This window comes from Cloeon dipterum, chromosome 4 (assembly GCF_949628265.1).
Source record: "Cloeon dipterum chromosome 4, ieCloDipt1.1, whole genome shotgun sequence".
NCBI lineage: Eukaryota > Metazoa > Arthropoda > Insecta > Ephemeroptera > Baetidae > Cloeon > Cloeon dipterum.
Window position 1 is genome coordinate 3645022 of NC_088789.1, and position 17538 is coordinate 3662559.

Below are 17538 nucleotides of genomic sequence, written 5' to 3' on the forward strand. Positions count from 1 at the left end.
TGCGGCAGCCAGCTGATGCGAAGGCAGGTGAGTACGTTAGTTGGTTAGCGATGTCGTTTTTTAGCCCATGTGACGCTCGCGCACTTGCATGGGAGCAGCCGGCGCCACCGCTCGCCTCGCGGTGCGACCCCGAGGTGGGGGGTGGCTCTCCCTTCCCTTCCGAGACCAAGGACACACGCTCGCACGCGGTTAATAACACCGGAGGGAGATCTTCAATGAAGAGTGGCGGCTAAGCTGATAGTTTTTATTAATACTGCGATTTTAATTGAAGGCGCGAGGAATATATATCATTTTGTTTTGCGAGCTCATCTTGAGTTTAGGAGGGGAGACGGATCTTCTGGAATTCCTCGTCCTCGCTGCATTTCTTTGTCACGTCCAGCGACGGGTTTGCGCAGACCGCGAGAATAAATTAAATTAATAAATTGTCTGTCGTGGTCGTGCACACACATGCGTGGAATACTGGAATGCAGATCTTTATTTATTTATTTAGTATAGTCACCATTCACTGGATGTTATCAATTTTGAGGCAGAAAACCTTGAACGTTTCAAGTCGGGAAAGTAAGAGGATACATCGCCTGCATTAATAGAGATTCGCACGAAGTAAAACTGTCAATTAGAATAAACACTTTTGAAGTTTTGATTAATAAAAAATAACCTTTATCATTTAAAAACAAATAAAAATGCAGTAGTTTGATTCTCACTGTAATGACTGAATGTCAATAATATAAGCAAAAAAGTATTCAGTAATTGTCCCTCAATAATTTTCTCATGTAACCAGTTTAGTTTTCTTGTTTAATATTTTATCTAGCAAAATGTACTAAATCAAACTGCCAAAAGAAATTAAAAGCTGGTAAAAGGTGCCAATCATTGAGTCGTATTCATTAATAATTGAGGTTTATTGTTCTTATGCTTTTAATGAATTTTGGTCTACAGGTAATGACAGGATGACCAAGCCTGCATCAAAAGCGCACATTCAATTAAACCAAATCAACTAGATCTGCTGCTTTGCAAAAATAAGAAATGGTCTAGATTACAAACTAATTAGGAATTATTATGAGGGGCAAGTCAAGTGGCGCTAGTCACTCTGGCTTTTGGTTTCTGCTTCGATTCCGCTTGTCCTATCCAATAGCTTGCCAGAAACTTTCTCATAGACGACAAACGTGATGGCAGTGGCTGGGATGACTCGAATCAAATTGGGACCCAAGCCTTTGTAAAAACCCTTGGCTCCCTCATATCTGAAAGCAGGAAGAGGGAAGGTGGCTCATCAATAAATAGTCTTGCTTTTGTGGTTTTACACACTATATTATCTTTATGGTTATTTTGCAACTTAACTGAGCATCACAGACAAATCAATTCCATATTATAATAAATGTAATTATCCTATTACAATGCGGGATTCCTGATTTGATTGATGCATATTTCTGTGGCGAGTGGTGGTTGCGATGCACAGTTTTCACCAAGTAGAGAAATCAACTCTTCTACTCCAGCACATCAAAAGTGTGATAATAATTTAATAGTTGCTCATTGTGGTCAACACACACAGCATAGGTCAATTGTCAAGCTTATTTTGCAGCTAGTCTGGAAACTTTGATCTAAAATAATTTCGCTGAAGCTAATTCACCAACTATCTTTCAAAAAGAGCTACATCAAAAAGTACTAACTAAGATTGATTAAGTTCTTTGAGATGTCTTAGACAATCATTTCCCAACGTCATAAATTCATAAGGTAACTCAATTTGCGGCGAATAATGGAACAGTGGATAAGTACAATGCTTGATACCAATAAAGTTGGTACAAGTTGAAGTCCGAATCTGAATGTCTGCTTTTCTCACTCGGTGTCATTAATAAATCTCATGCGTATAACGTTTGCTTCAGTCTGAATTGGAAGATATCTCAAAGCTCCAGCGCCAAAATGTAAAAAATAACGGCGTTTACCCCATTCAAAACAAGAGACGACATAATTTCCCCCTGCAAGAACACAAAATGAGCCCAGCTTGATTTCGGTGCGGCCGAGAGGGACATAAGACCTGGATCAAGGGAATGTGGAGAAGCAGCGGTTGACACACTTCATGGGCCATTCGTAAACTTCTCGTAGATAAGCAGCACCAGGCAGATGTTCGGGGTCACGTGCAGAAGATAGGGCGTGAGGCCCTTGTAAAATCCCCGAGCCCCTTCGTACCTCCAAGTCTGCATAATGCAGTCCCAAGAGCCTTTGTAGACAATGTGCTGGTCTTGCAGTCTCGCTCGTACCACCTGGTATGGGTATGTTGTGCCGGCCGCAACAAGCTTCGAAAATGCGGCGAACATGAGGTATTCAGATGTTGTCTGAAAATATAAATCAGTTCATTAAAATTCAAGTTTTTGGCGAGATTAGATGGAAAATGAGAAAAGCAACGAAATTAGCTTGATTACAAATAATGCGTTTGACAAAAAGCCGGAAAATTTTTAATTTCAAAATAAATGGGGATTTTAAATCTCCTAAGAGTGACTTTAACATACCAGTTTTGCATCTATTGGCAGTTTTCGGTATTCATTGTAGGCATTCTTCATTTCCTCGTAAGTCATGAACTGGATGGCGCCGTGAGAGACACCAAACAAGCCTGGGACGAAACCCTTGTACAAGCCGCGGATGCCCTCCAGTTTGTAGATGGACTTCAAGGCATCCATCATTCCAGTGTACGACTTCAAGCCGTGGCTGCCCTCAGCGCCATATTGCAGACACAGCCTAAAACGGAATCCAGAAATATAACTCAATCCGTAAAGATAGAATAAAATTTGATTACTATCAAATAAGATAGACAAAATATGATTAACCTGAAAATAAATCTTTAAAAATTTAGTTAGTAACAGGTTGTTTCTAAGACTTGAATATTTAAAAATTAGCATTGAGCACCTACCTAGTTTTAACAACCCAGATAGGATTGGTCATCACAAGGGTGAGAACTCCAGCCTCAGCTGCGGCCAGCATGTGCAGACTGGGTCCCAATTGCACCTTAGAGTTGCCGCCCTGGATCCAGGTCTTGATTGTGTTGTAACTACAGAAGGAGACGGTTATGGCGCTCATCGTCCATTGCAGGGTCTCTTTTCTTTTGATAGTACTCACAACATGAAGTAGAATCCCCACGCACTACCCGAGCCCCAGACATTCGGAGTCACACCCCGGTACAGGCCCCGCACCCCCTCTGTCCTGAATATGGTGGTCATCGCGCTCGACATGCCATGGTACTGCGGTCGACTTGCAACTCGTCCGTCGTTTACTGAAATGCACACGAAAAGAGATACATTAAATGACAGTGTAGGTTTTTCTTTGGGAAATCATTTAAAAGTTCGAACTTTAACCCAACTAGAAACATTTGTGCGGTGTGGCATTCGTTTTAAAAAACAGTGGTTCACACTAGAGGTTTCAGCCAGTCGCACTGCACCAGCTGGCAAATTTTGGATCACATGGGCATGGGCAGCCGCCAGCCACCGTGAATGTGGCTAAGATGCGTCAGCCACGCCAGCCGCCGGTAAAAAGGGTCAAATATTAAAAAGTGCAGGAGAAAAAATTTCTTCCAGCTCTTTGATCCGTCAAGCACTATCAAAATTTGTGTTTAAAATATTGTCAGCCGTGCCAGCCGCCGGGCAAAAAAATCGGCAAAGCCGGTCCCGCCAACCGCCGCCTAAATTCTCGCGGCTTAGACCTCTAGTTCACTCTAATTCTCTTTTGGCACGGCGCAAAATCTCGTTTATGCCTGCGATTGTAAACGTTTATTTTTAAAACCTCCTGAGTCCGCTGTAGGATTTGAGCAATCTAATCTTTCCCTGAAAAACAGCAAAGCTCATTAGGGTTTCTCAATAGTAACTTTCAAGCAATCTACACAACTAAAACAATTGACCTTGGATGTGCATTCTCCCGCTGGAAAACTGGTGCAGTTTTTTCTTTTAGTTTTGTAAGCTTATAATGGGTTGATCAGCAAATTGTTCTGATATTGATATTCTAGTCTCTGGAATATTCCATTAAGTTCAATAGAAACCACTTCTTAAGAAAAATTTTCCCTGTCAAGCATAATAGAGTAATTCCTACTTCACTCGCTATATCGACTTTATTTCAAAAAATAATTGCACAGGGAAGTAAATTATACAGGTTTGAGAGGCAGTTGGTTTATAATTATCTATCTTTCAAGGCCAATCAATGGAGACACTAATTTTTTGAAGAGGAAAGCTTAAATTTAATCAGACCACTCGTAATTGCATCCGCATAAGAGAAATTGCAAAAATAAAAACAATTCTGCGCTTTCAAAGCAGCTGCAATTGTCGAGCATTCGCAACTTTCTTAATGGAAAGTCAAGTTGAATGTATGTTTTGACGCTTAAGTGCTGAGAGGAGTTTCTTTTCCATTGACTATATTGACGTCACGTGAACCCTATCCACCCTGGAGACTATATAATTAGGCATAACAGCGCTAACAACTTCTTGTGTTGATATTGGCACGTACGCTCAATAATATTTACAATAATATCTGCTCTCCTGATAAAATCTACAGCACCCGAAATTCGAGTTAAAAACAAACAACGTTAATAGCTGCCCTTCATATTCAAATAATAATGTCATTTATTTAAAAAAAAATGTTAACATTGACAAACAAGCCACTGTTTGTCCAAATATTTTTTGTAATAAAACAGTTGCGTTGTGTCCCAAGCAAACTTTGTATGAGTCGTATAATAATGCGGATGTGGACACCAGAGAGATGGTTCAAAGGTTCGAGTCCTTTAATAAATATGTAACATAAACAATTTTTTTTTTATATTTAAATTGTATGCCACCCTGAATATTATTTTTCAGCCAAATTAAAAAATATGTATTAGATTTCCCCGCACTTCTGGCACTAATCAATACCCAAATTTCCCAATCTTTTTGTTTTCCCCGACAACATCCTATATGATGTTTAAAATCAAAACAAAATGATTTGATAAAATGAATTGATAAAACGATATCACCTCATCATATAGCTGCAAGTGGGCACGTTAATTCGAACGGCGTCACGAGAGCAACCTTAGTGACCACGAAAGTTCAATGATTAGCGCGGATGAAGGTCAATAATTCCTCTGCATTTTGAGGGGCGCGCAAGGCCCTGTGACGTAGGCGGCTGATTTATTTTGGGGTTTTTGCAGCCGTGTGACTTTTATAATTCAATCGCGTTGGAAACTAGCCAAGCTGACACTCTTTTTGCGTTGCCTGCTCAACGGATTGTGTAAATGAGTCATTTGAAGAATGAACAAATTTTTCTCGCATTTGCATAATGCTTTATTTTCCTGATTTAACCAGCAAAGCATTCATGCTATCAAAATTTATATTATCAACATATTTTGAATTTTTGACGGCTTACGCAACACTCATGCGGTTGCGGCAAAATTTGTTAAGCCGGAAAACCAATTCCAAAGCATGATGCAATCTCTCCTGCTCCTTCCGTAATATTTACTAGATTTCTCCTGAGGAAATATGAATGTCAGTTAACTAAATTCTTTAATACCTGCGAATCTGATTTTGATGAGATCGAGGGGGTGCAGAATGAGGGTGGAAGCCACGCCACCTGATACTCCAGCAAGGAGGTGTTCGTACTTCACGTGGCTGAAGACGGTGGATAAAATCTTTGGTCGGACGGCCGCCGATGCCCCCGAGGACGAGTTGATCGATGCCATTTCTTCTTCTCCCGTCGTTTCCACTGTCGTTATCTCAGCATGCTGCCTCTTTGAATTTGAATAAGGGGAGTCTGGAAGTTGCTCGGTTTTACTGTCCAGCGGTTCAACCAAAGCAGGAACAAAGGTCAGGCGTCAGACTCGAACGATCCTCTACAGTTTGGGAGAGTAAAATTGTATGGCCATGCTTTCGCGGAGCAGTCCGGGCTGAAAGGATCGAGTGGGATATGAAGAGAATCAAGATCGATGTGCAACGGGAAAATATCTCACAAGTCTTGCGTCCTGCGTTGTTTATGATCTGGGATGGGCTTTTAGGATTCCGTGCGCATCGATACCAAGGAGCCCGTATACAACTTGCGACAGTGCCAGAGCCAGAGAACGGTCAATGATTGGTCTGTTGTTCAAGTTAAAAAATTTCAAGGTGGCATGAGTGTATGACTTACCAACATTACGGAATAACTTTATATTGTTCTTTCACATTTTGATAAAAATGTTGAGGTATGGTAATTAAAATATTAGAAATTAAAATATAGTATTAAATTAAAATTATTTATTGACGTTAAAACGCATATCAATCATTTTTATATGGCCTTAAATTTTTCGCTTTTATCCTTATCAGTCATTCTTCACATTGGCCAGCCTGGATTTCTTCCACGGGTGCACTTACTTTGACCGATGCTGATTCGCCCCGTCAACAAATTTCAGCCGGCTTGATTTCCGAACAAAATTGGACCGTCCGGGGCGGACCTTGCTGTTTTCTGAGTTGCACTCCACATTCCACTGCCTTTGGTAAAAATGTCGCACACGCGACTCCTGTTCCTGTCATTTGTGATCGTGGTCGCCGGTTCGGCGCGAGCCGACCTCGTCAACAAAAATGTGGAGACGGTGGTGGACATTTCCTCTCAGCTCGCCAAGATCAGCAACAAAGTCACGGTTGAAAACGTCGGCAAAACCACGCTAAAGTCCCTGATCTTCGGCGTGCCCGCCCATCTGAAAGAACGCACGTCGTTCGTGACGGCCAAAGTCGGCGAGCACCTACTGCGGGTGACTGAAACCAAGCTGAGCGGCCAGGATGGAGGCTTCTGGAAGGTTGACTTGCGCTCCGACCTGGCAGCCGGTCGCACCCTGCAGTTAAACATCGACCTGGTGCTCAGTCGCGCCCTGGTGCCGCACCCCGGCCAGATCACCCAGAAGGAAAAGCAGCTGGTGCTGTTCGAGGGCAACGTCTACTTCTTCAGCCCCTACCTGACCGAGAAGCAGAGTCTCACCGTGAACCTAGGCACCAACTCGGTGGAGAGCTACGCTCGCATCCAGCCAGTGAGCCAGTCGGACAACAAGCTCAACTACGGCCCCTACGAGAAGGTGCAGCCCTTCCAGGAAGAGCGCCTCAACATCCACTACGAGAACAACTCACCCTTCCTCACCATCACCCGACTGGAGCGCCTCATCGAGGTCTCTCACTGGGGCAACATCGCCGTTGAGGAAACCGTCGACATTGAGCACCAGGGAGCCACCCTGAAGGGCTCGTTCTCCCGCTACGAGTACCAGAGGGAATCGCAAAGCGGCATCTCCAGCGTAAAGTCGTTCCGCACAGCGCTGCCGGCCTCTGCCGTGGACGTCTACTACAGAGACGACATCGGCAACATCTCAACCTCGCACATGCGCGTGCTCAGCGACTCTGTCGAGCTGGAGTTGCGTCCGCGGTTCCCCCTGTTCGGCGGCTGGAAGACCCACTACACCCTGGGCTACAACGTGCCCAGCTATGAGTACCTCTTCAACCAGGGAGACGTGTTCGTGCTCAAGATGCGCCTGATGGACCACGTCTTTGATGACATGTACATCGAGCACCTGATCACCAAGATCATCCTGCCCGAAGGCTGCCACTCGATCGAGCTGTCCGCGCCTTACGCCGTAGAGCGCCTCAAGGACACCCTGCACCACACCTACCTGGACACCAAGGGCCGCCCGGTCATCTCAGTCAGCAAGAGGCAGCTGGTGGAGAACCACATTGATGACTTTGAGCTGCGATACAAGTTCGCCAAGGTGCTCATGATCCAGGAGCCGCTGCTCGTCATCACGGCCTTCTTCGCCCTGTTCGTGCTGGTCATCATCTACGTGCGGCTCGACTTCAGCATCTCAGAGGAGGAGGAGCATTCTCGAGTTGACAGAGAACACAAGGACAAGTGAATGCCTTTGTTTTGTAAAGGAATTTGCGTGTGTAAATGTTTTTGTTGAGAAAGTTTGGATGAGTAAAATTTAATGTTTTCTTGTAAAATATCAAAGCTGCAATAATTTGTACGATAACCTACTGAAGGATGGTAAATAAAACTAGAAATTTAATACTCCACAGTAATCCTTTAATTCAAACGGATAGCAACATTCAAATTATACATTAGTTAACAAATCAGGTGGACATACCATAAATAGAAGATCAATCTCAAAGGAGAAAAATAAGACAAAACAGTCGAAGATAAATTAAGGGAAACATCCAGATGTTTCATATTAATAGGAATCTTTGAGAGACCAGAAAACGCATATTTCTATATGAAACAAAATGAACTCTAAAATACTGCAATGCTTGACGTTAGTGTTACGACATTAATATTTTTAATATTCTAATCACCAACCAACGTGACCTATCACTTGAGATAAATTGCAATTCATTTGTTAAGACTACTGAATAGGGGTGGCTGCCTCATTAGATGATGGAGGTGTCGACATCGCAGCCCTCTTCAATGGTCATGTAAACACCCTCATCTTCATAAGACGAGTCGTGCTTGGCAAGGATTCGGAGCAAGGGGCGTAGTTTTAGCCACCACTGCTTCTTTGGGATGCGGTGCCTAGAATTCAATTCAATAGATTGACGGGCTTAAGCAAGAACAAATAAATTCGCTCACTCAAAATCGGTCTCCTTTTTGAGGTCAACCAAGGGCGTGTACCGGTACTGTCGTTTGACGACGCCCAGCATGACAGCAGTGTCTGGTGAAGTTGCGTTCACCGAGCCATCAGGTTGGATCGATTCCCTCAGCTTCTCGATCAACCACTCCACGGCTTTGGAGCCCATTTTTGTGCCCATGTTGCGATCAAATGGAGATGGAGACCCTCCTTGTTGCATGTGACCTGAGAGTTTTTGGCACAGAGAATTTAAAAGGAAATCTAAAAAATGCTTTTATAGATTTACCAAGGACGTTGCTTCTGGCACTGAAGAGACCCTTGCCCTCCTCAGAATACAAGCGGTGGATGAAGTCGGTGGAGTAGTTGTCGCTAGCCTTCTCATTTCTAAGGATCAGACCACGCTGCACTCCTTCAGCCATTTTTGCAGCCATATGGGCCACATCCAACTGCAAATCCTTAATGCCAAACTTCTCCTCGTAGATGTAAGCGGCATCAGCTCCACCAGCCAAACCTGCAAATCGTACATTACATAATTTGACAGTTATAATTTAATTCCTCCTTGCCGGCAACAGTGGCCAAATAGCCGCAGTAGCCTCCCATGGTTTCAACGACAAACACTCTCCTCTTGGTACCCTGAGCGGACTGGCGAATTCTGTCACAAATCTAGAAAAGAGGCACATTATAAAAATGAATCAAAACATAGTCTCAAAGTCTACCTCCGTGATTTCGTTCAGAGCTGTGTCGCAGCCAAGAGAAAATTCGGTACCAGGCACGTTGTTGCTGATGGTGGCAGGAATCACCGCGATTGGGATGCAGAACTCCTTGTGCTTGGGACGATTTTCGTACAGCTGCTCGGCAGCCTGGTAGGCTTCAAAGCCTCCAATCAGCAGCAGAGCTTGGATTTTGAATTTGGCCAGCTGTTCAGCGATGGCAGGCGCCATTTTGCCCGGCAGGGTCCTTTTTGTGCCGAGGAAAGCTCCTCCTTGGGCAACCCAACCAGTCACGTCGGACCAGTCCATGGAGTGAATCTAATAGATAAAAAAAATCAAATGATTTCTTTTTTAAGGTGAAATTTTTATAAACGCACATTTCCAGCAGCGAGACCCTCCATGCCGTCGTGGATTCCGTAGACAGTGTCACCGCGATAGATACAGTTTCGGACAAAACTGCGGACAGCAGCGTTCATGCCGCATGACGGAGCACCAACGTGCATGACGGCAAGAGTGTACCCTTCCTGTAAAATATTCAGTCTATTAATGCGAGTCTAAGCTTTACGTTTTGCCAACGCGAACAGCAAGCGTCGAACGAATAAGGTTTTACACCTAGTTGAACATAATTTTTTTATTCACAAACAACTAGCAGTGCAAAAATATTTAACTGGAAAAGCCAATTATTGAACGGTGCCTTACCGATCCACATAGTGTCATTTGCTGCGTGGGTGAGAGAAATATTTTATTGATCTTTTGAATCTACGCCTATTTAGAATTTGTTTGGTGGGTTAAACTGAACAAAAGCTTCTACTCTACAACACAAGTACTAAATGAATTAAGGGAGAGCTATTTCATAACCAGACAGAAGCCTTTACCTTACGAAGGGCTGCTGATCCCTTTTTTCATTAGGTAGCGAAAGAAAGAGTAGAGATCATCATTAGAGCAAAATACGAATAGTAAGAAAAATTTTGTTAACAACAATAAAATATATTTATAAAATTTTCAAGTATGGCTTATATATGTATATACAAAAACATCAAAATTATACTTACAACTGGATTGCCAGCCTCGTCAAAGGCCGACCTTGGCGGCTTCAGACGAGTCAGCATCTTGTAAGTCTCCAGGTTCCGGGCGAAACTGCGGCCTCGCAGTTGGACTGCCAGATCCCAATTTTTATCGGCCATGGCCTTGGCGACTGCTTTGGTGCGCTCAACGCATTCCATCAACGGCAGACGGACCGCCTGGTTGCCGTCTAAGGACACGACGCAGGCCTCGGTCTCTGGGGTGGCCTCCATCAACGCCATCACAGCCTCAGCACCCATTCTGCAGCCCTGTAAATAGTAAATAGTGAAAAAAAACATGCTCAGGTAATTTATTTTAGGTTCGCAAATCGCAAAATTCACGCCTGGACAGAACACTGAAATATTTCCGTCAAAATGTAAAAATGAATAATTTAAAAATCAAACTCTACAGAAGGAATGCTATTGGAATAAGAATGATCATTCTCAATTATTTAACAGTAAGGTTTTTAGCGAGTTAAACAAATTACTGACGTTAAAAGTGTCTTAGAAAAAACTAATCATCAAACATGTCAAATTTGAGTATAGATAAAATTTCAGTGGATTTTCCAGCAATATGCTATTTTTGCAAACCAAAAACTGCGTTAATGCCGCACCAACACACGGTCAAAGGCTGACGGGCTGCCACCTCTCTGCACGTGGCCAAGCACGGTGATCCTGGTATCCTGGTTGAGTTTTTCAACGACCACTTCCTTAACCTTCTCAGCAGTGATTGGTTGGCCATCTCTGTCAATAGCACCTTCCGACACGATAATAATATTCAAGCGCTGGCCTGCAGCCCTTTCCTACGAGGTACATTAAATATTAAAAAGTTAGCAATGCAAGGTGTTTAATTATTAATATGTGTCTATGGTGTGGCTGTACTTTAATTGAAAGCACATTCTGAAGCACAGACGAGGCACCAAAGGAGTAAATAAGCAACTGTATTAAAGGCGCATGCTGGGTACCGGAAGAAAAATTTCCATGCAGACGAGGCACAAATAAACTTTAAATATGTACTCATCTCTCGGTTTACCTTCAAATTAAAATTGGAATCAAAATGATAATGGCGTGGAGTCTAATCAACAATGACAATGAATCGGATTAAATCATGAAAATTATAATGGATCCCTTGCAGGTGGAACAAACAATAAGCTACCCTATTAAAAATAACGTGAGCGTAAAATGAAAATGTCTTTCCCCAAAACTAACAAATGAACATTAATGAATTTCAGTGAAATTATGAGTATCTTGCCTGCTGCAACTTCTTACACATCTTAGCGGGCCAATCAGCGCTCGGCGGCCATTCAGGTATAAAAACTATGTCAGCTTCGCTTGTCAATGCAGCTACAAGAGCCAAGTACCTGCAAAATCCAACTAGGTTGCAACTAGTGTTCTTTGTTCGTTCGAAAACGTCCCAACGCATATTTTCACGAGAGTGAACATTTCTGGCACAAAATCTCCAAGCCACAAAAATCGAAAGGGAATTAGCATTAAACGTTTTGTAGATTAATGACTGTACAAAGGAGAAAACACTTTCTAACTCTCCCTTGCCTGATCCAGTTTTCTACAAATATGTTCTGGCCAGTCGTTTGGGTGGGGAGACTCAGGGATGAACATGAAATCAGCTTCTGAGCATGAAGCAGCAACGCACGCTAAATATCTGTCAATGGGTTTAACACAAACTATTAAAATTGTTTATTATCCAGCCAAGGAATTTTGTTCAGAAAACCTATTACTTTCAGCCGTTTCCGAACCTTGAGGTTAGTCACATTAAGACTCTCTATGCTCTCCTACTCTACTGTACTGCCGTGAAAGGTGTGCTGTGTTAGTATGAGCCTGACCGGTTGAAAATTCATGCAGAAAATCATCTACTTCATCAGCATTTAAGGTAAAGAATCAAGAGCCATGAAAAAGGATCATGATAGCTCTCAAAGTTTTGTTGTTTGATTGCACAACAAAATGAGGCTTTAAGGGAATAGCATGAGGTATAGGAAGTAGTCAAAATGTTTTCATGGACAGCTGAGTGAAAGTAAATGCGCAACTGCACAGAAGTTAAGAGAAAAAGGTGCGCTGAATAAAAATGAACAGGTTATGCCAATGGCTGTGTGGTGTGATCATTTCTTGCCTGTTCCAATTTTCTACACAGCTTAGAAGGCCAGTCTTGGGGTGGAGGGCTTTCAGGGCAAAACACGTAGTCTGCTTCGCTCGTGAGAGCAGCTACGATTGACAAGTACCTAGGTGTGTGCAATTAAATTCATGATCTAGGTTCTCAGACGGCTTCAGTTGAAAAAATATATAAATCCAGAGCTAAATTATAGACAGGTGCTCTTTCCCACCAAGAAATTAGATATCCAAGGATAACCGCCCTATGAAATCGGGCTCTACAGATGTATATCCTTTGGATATCCATGGATATCCGGATACCTTTTGGATATCCTGAGGGATATCCAATTTCTTACTGGGTTATCTAGATTAAACGGCACCCCCTTTTCATAATTACGTACCCACAATGTCTGCCCATGACTTCCATAATAAATGTGCGCTGGTGGGAATAGGCAGTGGCCGCGATGGCATCGATGGCCTCGATGATGCGGTGCAGAGCCGAGTCTGTGCCGATCGTCATGTCCGTGCCGCAGAAATCATTGTCAATCGAGCCAACCATGCCGGCAATGTGCAAGTGGCTGTACTTCGCCCTGTCCTCCTTTGTAATTTGATCTAGAAGAGAGATGAGAAAGACCAATTATTGTCATCAAGTGTTGCTCTGGAGAAAGCACCTGTCTGGAGCAGCTCGTCCAGCAGACTTCCCCATTCCTGCCTGAAGAGGTTGGCTCCAGTCAAAGAGCCGTCACCTCCGATCACAACCAGGTTTGTAATTCCCTTCATTACCAGATTCCTCGCAGCCTTCAGCCGACCGGCTCTCTCCCTGAAGTCCGTGCAACGGGCAGAGCCAATCACAGTTCCACCCTGGAGCAATTATTACAAAAATGTTGATACCCCTGCCTTAGTTAGAGTAAAAATAAAATCGTTAAATCACTTTGTGGATAATACAGGAGACGGAAGACCAGTTCGCTTCTATGATGTTGTCGCCGCCATCGACCATTCCTTGGTATCCCTCCTTAATGAAGTAAACTTTGCAGCCTAGGTAGATGCCGAACCGTACAACAGCTCGGACAGCTGCATTCATGCCTATCATTCCAAAATTTAAAAAGCTATATATATCAAGTGCGTGAGATTATGGAACTGGAAAATAAAAATTTTTCAATAAATTGAACGTACCTTGAGAATCACCACCGCTGGTGAACACGGCAAGGCCCTTGCCCTTGTGAGCGCCACGTTCGATTAACCTTTGCTTCTCGTTGTCAGTCATGATTATCGATTTTAAATCAGCCTGTAAATAAAGGACACAAATTTAAATTAACTGTCAAAACTCATTTTTCTTCCAACATTTGGACATTGAACACTGGGAAAATTACTTGACACGCCGATACAAAATTATTTAACACAGTTCAAGCGATAAAATATATGACCGTATCACTGTTTCTGAAGGATGGATTATATAAGAAAATAATTTAATAAAAAATATCACAATGAAGGTCATGTCAACCTTAGCTTGTCGGTCACCTCGCGCAATACGTTTTGATAATTTCAGCATAAAATGGATTTACACAGAAGTGTGTAGATAATTTTTCACGTTTCCTGATGCAATGGTGGAAATATAATATAAATTTACTCTAATAAAAACAATAAAATAGAAATTCAATATATAATTGCAGTGAAGAACAGTGCTATTATTTGGTCTAGTTAAACTGACAGTCGCGGGTCGATTTCTTAAAATCATGACACAAATTATAAATTATTTAGAACACGGTTTAGAAGACTGAATCTTACCTCTCTTAAATATGCGTCAAGGCTGGTGGGCCAATTCGATAAAAGTGTCCTTTACCCCAAGTTTGAAGTGGTCTCAAGCAGGGCAAAGGTCACCTTGAAGAGGGTGTTAAAAGAGGAGGCGTGGTTTGTTGTGGTAATGAACCGGCGCACGCGATTGGCCGAAAATTTGGAGCAGGGCCCAATAAATTTGACCTTATCAGGCGCGAAGCGTGTGACGCGCGAAACATTCCTACCTTTGCTGCTCACGCGGTGCGTGCTGCGCAGCAGCTAGTCTCGCTTTCAATCAACAACACAATAATATATTGCTTTGTTATTGCGCGTCCTTCACTAACTGTAAGCTACCGCATTATTTTTTTGGATTTCTTAGGTTGTTGTTTAACAGAAACAAAAAGGTCTCGCACATTGAAATTTACCGATTTAATCAATATTTAAAAAATACATATACCATAATAAAACACCATAAAATGTAGCAAATTGAAGCCATATATGAAAATATAGAAAATAGTCAGACGTTGTAATGCTATGTGACATTAGAGGTTACCTCTTTGAGCTTGGTCAAGTTCAATAGCTTCAAACAGGGCTTTAAAGTTGCCTGCTCCAAATCCCTGCAAAAGTATCAAGATATTTGCTAAAATGATATATCTGAATATACAAAAAATTGTATTAATTACATTGTGATTGCGTCTCTGGATAACTTCCATGAAAAGAGTTGGCCTGTCCTGCATGTTTTTGGTAAAGATTTGCAGCAAATAGCCATTTTCATCGTAGTCAATCAAAATGTTCAATTCCTGTAATTTAAATAAACTATTAAATTCATTTTTCGATTTAAGCTTAAAGTTTTACCTCAAGCACATCCAAATCTTCAACGACTTTAACTTTGCTGTTTTTCAAATTCTCGCGCAGGGTTTTGTAGTAGGTTTTCGGCACTGAGAGGAAGTCCATTCCGCGAGAACGCAGGTTCCTGATCTGTAAATAAAAAATGAAAGTCATATTTTAAATTTAAAGAAATCTTCCATTATTCCTTACAGCTGTGATAATATCCTGCGTGTTAAGGGCGATATGCTGCACTCCTGCTCCACCATTGTAATCGACGTATTCCTGGATTTGGCTTTTCCTTTTGCCAGGCGCAGGCTCGTTGATTGGCATCTAAATTTTAATTCTCCTCTTAATATTTATAGTAAGTTTAAATAATAATTTCATTTACTTTGATGGTTTCCTCCCAGTTTGCCATGACAATTGATCGAAGGGCAGAGAATTCGGTGTGCAGCTGCGAGTCGTCAACGGACCAGAAGCGGTGGAACAGCAGGTTTTGCTCGTACCTGCAATAATTAATTAGCTAACTGCTGACAAAATTTCATTGTAGATCCTGTACCATTTAGCGCTGGGCTCCATTTGCAAGTCTGGCTGGTTTCCCACAACGTGATCAATGAAATCCAATTTTCCCGCGGGCCTAATGTCAATAAATTGATTTAACAAATTTGTTTCAATTAAAAGAAAATATACAATTTTCCACAGAGGACATCTTCCTGCAAGGGTTTCTTGAAATTGGGCAAAAAGAGGCCTCGGTAGTTTGATCGGTCAATTAGCGTGTGCGTGGTGTCACCATACTACAAAAATTTAATTTAGCAATATGACGTGAGGATGATACGTGCTAATGAAATTATCGTATTACCGTCTGCACAGTGGCAAATCGAACGACCCCGAATTCATCCTTTTCTTCCCAAATGTCTTTAACGATTTTCGCACCTCGCTGTTTTGCCATCTGTAAATAAAAAGCACTTTAAATTTTAAAACGTTAATTGCTTAACTGAAAAGCAAACCTTGACGATGGAGTCAAGGTCTTCAACAGTGAACGAAACGTCTTTCGCAGCATCCCCGTGTTTCATCAGATGAGCTCCCATTTCTTCGTCATTGGGCAGGTATGCTGATTCAAAGACAAAGATGATCTAAACGGCACAACTTGAAATTTTTTGGAAAATGACTAATATTATATCAATTGTAAACCTTATTTTGAATGACAGCATGGCTCGCGGTCCGGCGTTCCCCAGTTTCTAGTCCTTTGTAGGCGAGAGGCTCAAATCCCATGCGGGCACAATAGAATGAAGCAGCCTTGTTGGAGAGAGATTTTTAATCAAAATATGTCATTCATAAATTAGAATTATCAATTTCCTTGGTAAGTATAAATAAGATTGATATTGAGTGCGCAATGATTTCAGCACGAAAACACAATAAATCGTAGATGATTATTGCTGGAGGCGAAAGTCGGTGTCATTAATGATTCCGCTTCAACAATAATCACGTCGCACGCGAAATCCAACGCTATATGATCTGACAATAATTATGCCGTCAAGGACAACTTCTTCGCTCTGGCTCTGACGGGTAATACGTATTATATATTTAATTATATATTTCACGTGCTTATTAGTGGCTTTTACCTAAAACTCTTCATTTATTTTGAAATAAAAAATTTAAAACTATATTAAATTGTAACGAGTTGAAAATAGGTAAGGAAAAATTAAAAAAAAAACTCACTTGCTTGGCATTTCCAACCCAAAACTTGATGTGATCAAAGCACAAAAATTTCCCAGCGTCTGGCTGAAATCAAAATAGTTATGTTTGTCTAAAATTATTAAAATTTAAAAAAGTCACTTATTTACCTTGACACCCTTGTCAGTGTAAGTGGTCTGAAAAATAGATTTGTTTCTTATAAGTTTCACTTTTTGTCAGTAGTGTTTTTAAATAAAGTATAACATTAAAAAAATATTCGGAAAAGAATAAGATAATACTGGACCATGGCTGCTGCGTGTTGTCGGGGCGCCTCCAAGAAACGGAATGCGTGGAAATTTCTTGAGTTTCATCTGATTACTCGGTGCCTGGTGACGACGAAGGTGTGACCGCGCTCTCGGGTACCTGATTGGCGAAGATCGTCTCGGGGCTGGTGCCTCCGCTTCTTAATCGACTCCTGGCATTTTCTTCGACGATTTAACTATCCAAGGTTATCTTGTTTTTCGGAGGATGCATGGCGCAAGTTCAGTTATGCAGTCCCATTGGTCCACCGCGCGCCTTCCTGGAGACAGCGACAGACACTGAACCTGTACATGACATTATAAATATGTCAAACTGGTCTTCATTTGAAAAAATGTTTTATTAGTTTTTTTAATTATATGAAACATGTTATCATAGAAAAGCAAAAATGTTCGAAACCTTAATATAATATATATAAATTATTAATCAAATTCATAGTCAGCTATTTATGCTGTTGACTATTCTTTTTGACTATGTAGATGTACCTACAAAATTCATGAGG

General features: G+C 41.8%; 4 protein-coding genes across 10 annotated transcripts; 1 reads left to right on the top strand and 3 right to left on the bottom strand.

Moving 5' to 3' along the window:
- Positions 1 to 877: 877 nt before the first annotated feature.
- Positions 878 to 5965, bottom strand: LOC135943437 (solute carrier family 25 member 32). Its single transcript, XM_065489967.1, has 7 exons — positions 5948 to 5965; positions 5512 to 5884; positions 3103 to 3256; positions 2897 to 3034; positions 2499 to 2724; positions 2179 to 2324; positions 878 to 1235 (listed from the first exon to the last, which is right to left on the bottom strand). Exons 2-7 carry the CDS (start codon positions 5678 to 5680, stop codon positions 1076 to 1078), a joined length of 993 nt encoding a protein of 330 aa, XP_065346039.1. The 5' UTR covers positions 5681 to 5884; positions 5948 to 5965; the 3' UTR covers positions 878 to 1075.
- A 349-nt stretch (positions 5966 to 6314) lies between these two features.
- Positions 6315 to 8024, top strand: LOC135943434 (dolichyl-diphosphooligosaccharide--protein glycosyltransferase subunit 1). Its single transcript, XM_065489965.1, has one exon. It carries the CDS (start codon positions 6473 to 6475, stop codon positions 7862 to 7864), a length of 1392 nt encoding a protein of 463 aa, XP_065346037.1. The 5' UTR covers positions 6315 to 6472; the 3' UTR covers positions 7865 to 8024.
- Pfk (ATP-dependent 6-phosphofructokinase) lies at positions 8013 to 14398 on the bottom strand. 7 transcript variants are annotated; one of them, XM_065489958.1, is made up of 16 exons: positions 14232 to 14398; positions 13620 to 13731; positions 13378 to 13529; positions 13118 to 13307; positions 12848 to 13058; positions 11895 to 12003; positions 10958 to 11146; positions 10335 to 10613; positions 10158 to 10178; positions 9982 to 10002; positions 9660 to 9806; positions 9289 to 9600; positions 9136 to 9235; positions 8859 to 9083; positions 8575 to 8797; positions 8013 to 8517 (listed from the first exon to the last, which is right to left on the bottom strand). In XM_065489958.1, the coding sequence occupies exons 2-16, from the start codon at positions 13708 to 13710 to the stop codon at positions 8376 to 8378; spliced, it is 2412 nt and encodes an 803-aa protein (XP_065346030.1). In that variant the 5' UTR covers positions 13711 to 13731; positions 14232 to 14398; the 3' UTR covers positions 8013 to 8375. The 7 variants fall into 7 exon arrangements, with proteins under 7 accessions (XP_065346030.1, XP_065346029.1, XP_065346027.1 ...); XM_065489957.1 differs by lacking the exon at positions 11895 to 12003 and adding an exon at positions 11596 to 11704 and having other exon boundaries at positions 14232 to 14397; XM_065489955.1 differs by lacking the exon at positions 11895 to 12003 and adding an exon at positions 12469 to 12577 and having other exon boundaries at positions 14232 to 14396.
- Positions 14399 to 14629: 231 nt separating this feature from the next.
- On the bottom strand, positions 14630 to 17161 carry Hpd (4-hydroxyphenylpyruvate dioxygenase). Its single transcript, XM_065489966.1, has 13 exons — positions 17023 to 17161; positions 16889 to 16915; positions 16764 to 16826; positions 16236 to 16340; positions 16052 to 16177; positions 15904 to 15993; positions 15735 to 15838; positions 15604 to 15681; positions 15436 to 15550; positions 15258 to 15377; positions 15075 to 15197; positions 14903 to 15019; positions 14630 to 14836 (listed from the first exon to the last, which is right to left on the bottom strand). Exons 1-13 carry the CDS (start codon positions 17023 to 17025, stop codon positions 14762 to 14764), a joined length of 1146 nt encoding a protein of 381 aa, XP_065346038.1. The 5' UTR covers positions 17026 to 17161; the 3' UTR covers positions 14630 to 14761.
- Positions 17162 to 17538: the final 377 nt, after the last annotated feature.

What these genes read in the sequence shown, in the direction of transcription:
- Hpd (XM_065489966.1), bottom strand. An exon ending in ATGCTGTCATTCAAAATAAG is followed by an intron (nt 16,178 to 16,235) that starts GTTTACAATTGA and finishes TGTGCCGTTTAG; the next exon opens with ATCATCTTTGTCTTTGAATC. An exon ending in ATGGAGCCCAGCGCTAAATG is followed by an intron (nt 15,551 to 15,603) that starts GTACAGGATCTA and finishes TAATTATTGCAG; the next exon opens with GTACGAGCAAAACCTGCTGT.
- LOC135943434 (XM_065489965.1), top strand. Translation starts at nt 6,473, where the DNA reads ATGTCGCACACGCGACTCCTGTTCCTGTCATTTGTGATCGTGGTCGCC.
- Pfk (XM_065489958.1), bottom strand. Translation starts at nt 13,710, where the DNA reads ATGACTGACAACGAGAAGCAAAGGTTAATCGAACGTGGCGCTCACAAG. An exon ending in CTATTTGGCCACTGTTGCCG is followed by an intron (nt 9,084 to 9,135) that starts GCAAGGAGGAAT and finishes TACGATTTGCAG; the next exon opens with GTTTGGCTGGTGGAGCTGAT. An exon ending in AAAAAGGAGACCGATTTTGA is followed by an intron (nt 8,518 to 8,574) that starts GTGAGCGAATTT and finishes ATTGAATTCTAG; the next exon opens with GCACCGCATCCCAAAGAAGC.
- LOC135943437 (XM_065489967.1), bottom strand. Translation starts at nt 5,680, where the DNA reads ATGGCATCGATCAACTCGTCCTCGGGGGCATCGGCGGCCGTCCGACCA. An exon ending in TGGGGATTCTACTTCATGTT is followed by an intron (nt 3,035 to 3,102) that starts GTGAGTACTATC and finishes CTCCTTCTGTAG; the next exon opens with TTACAACACAATCAAGACCT. An exon ending in TGCATTATGCAGACTTGGAG is followed by an intron (nt 1,236 to 2,178) that starts GTACGAAGGGGC and finishes TCCTGCTTTCAG; the next exon opens with ATATGAGGGAGCCAAGGGTT.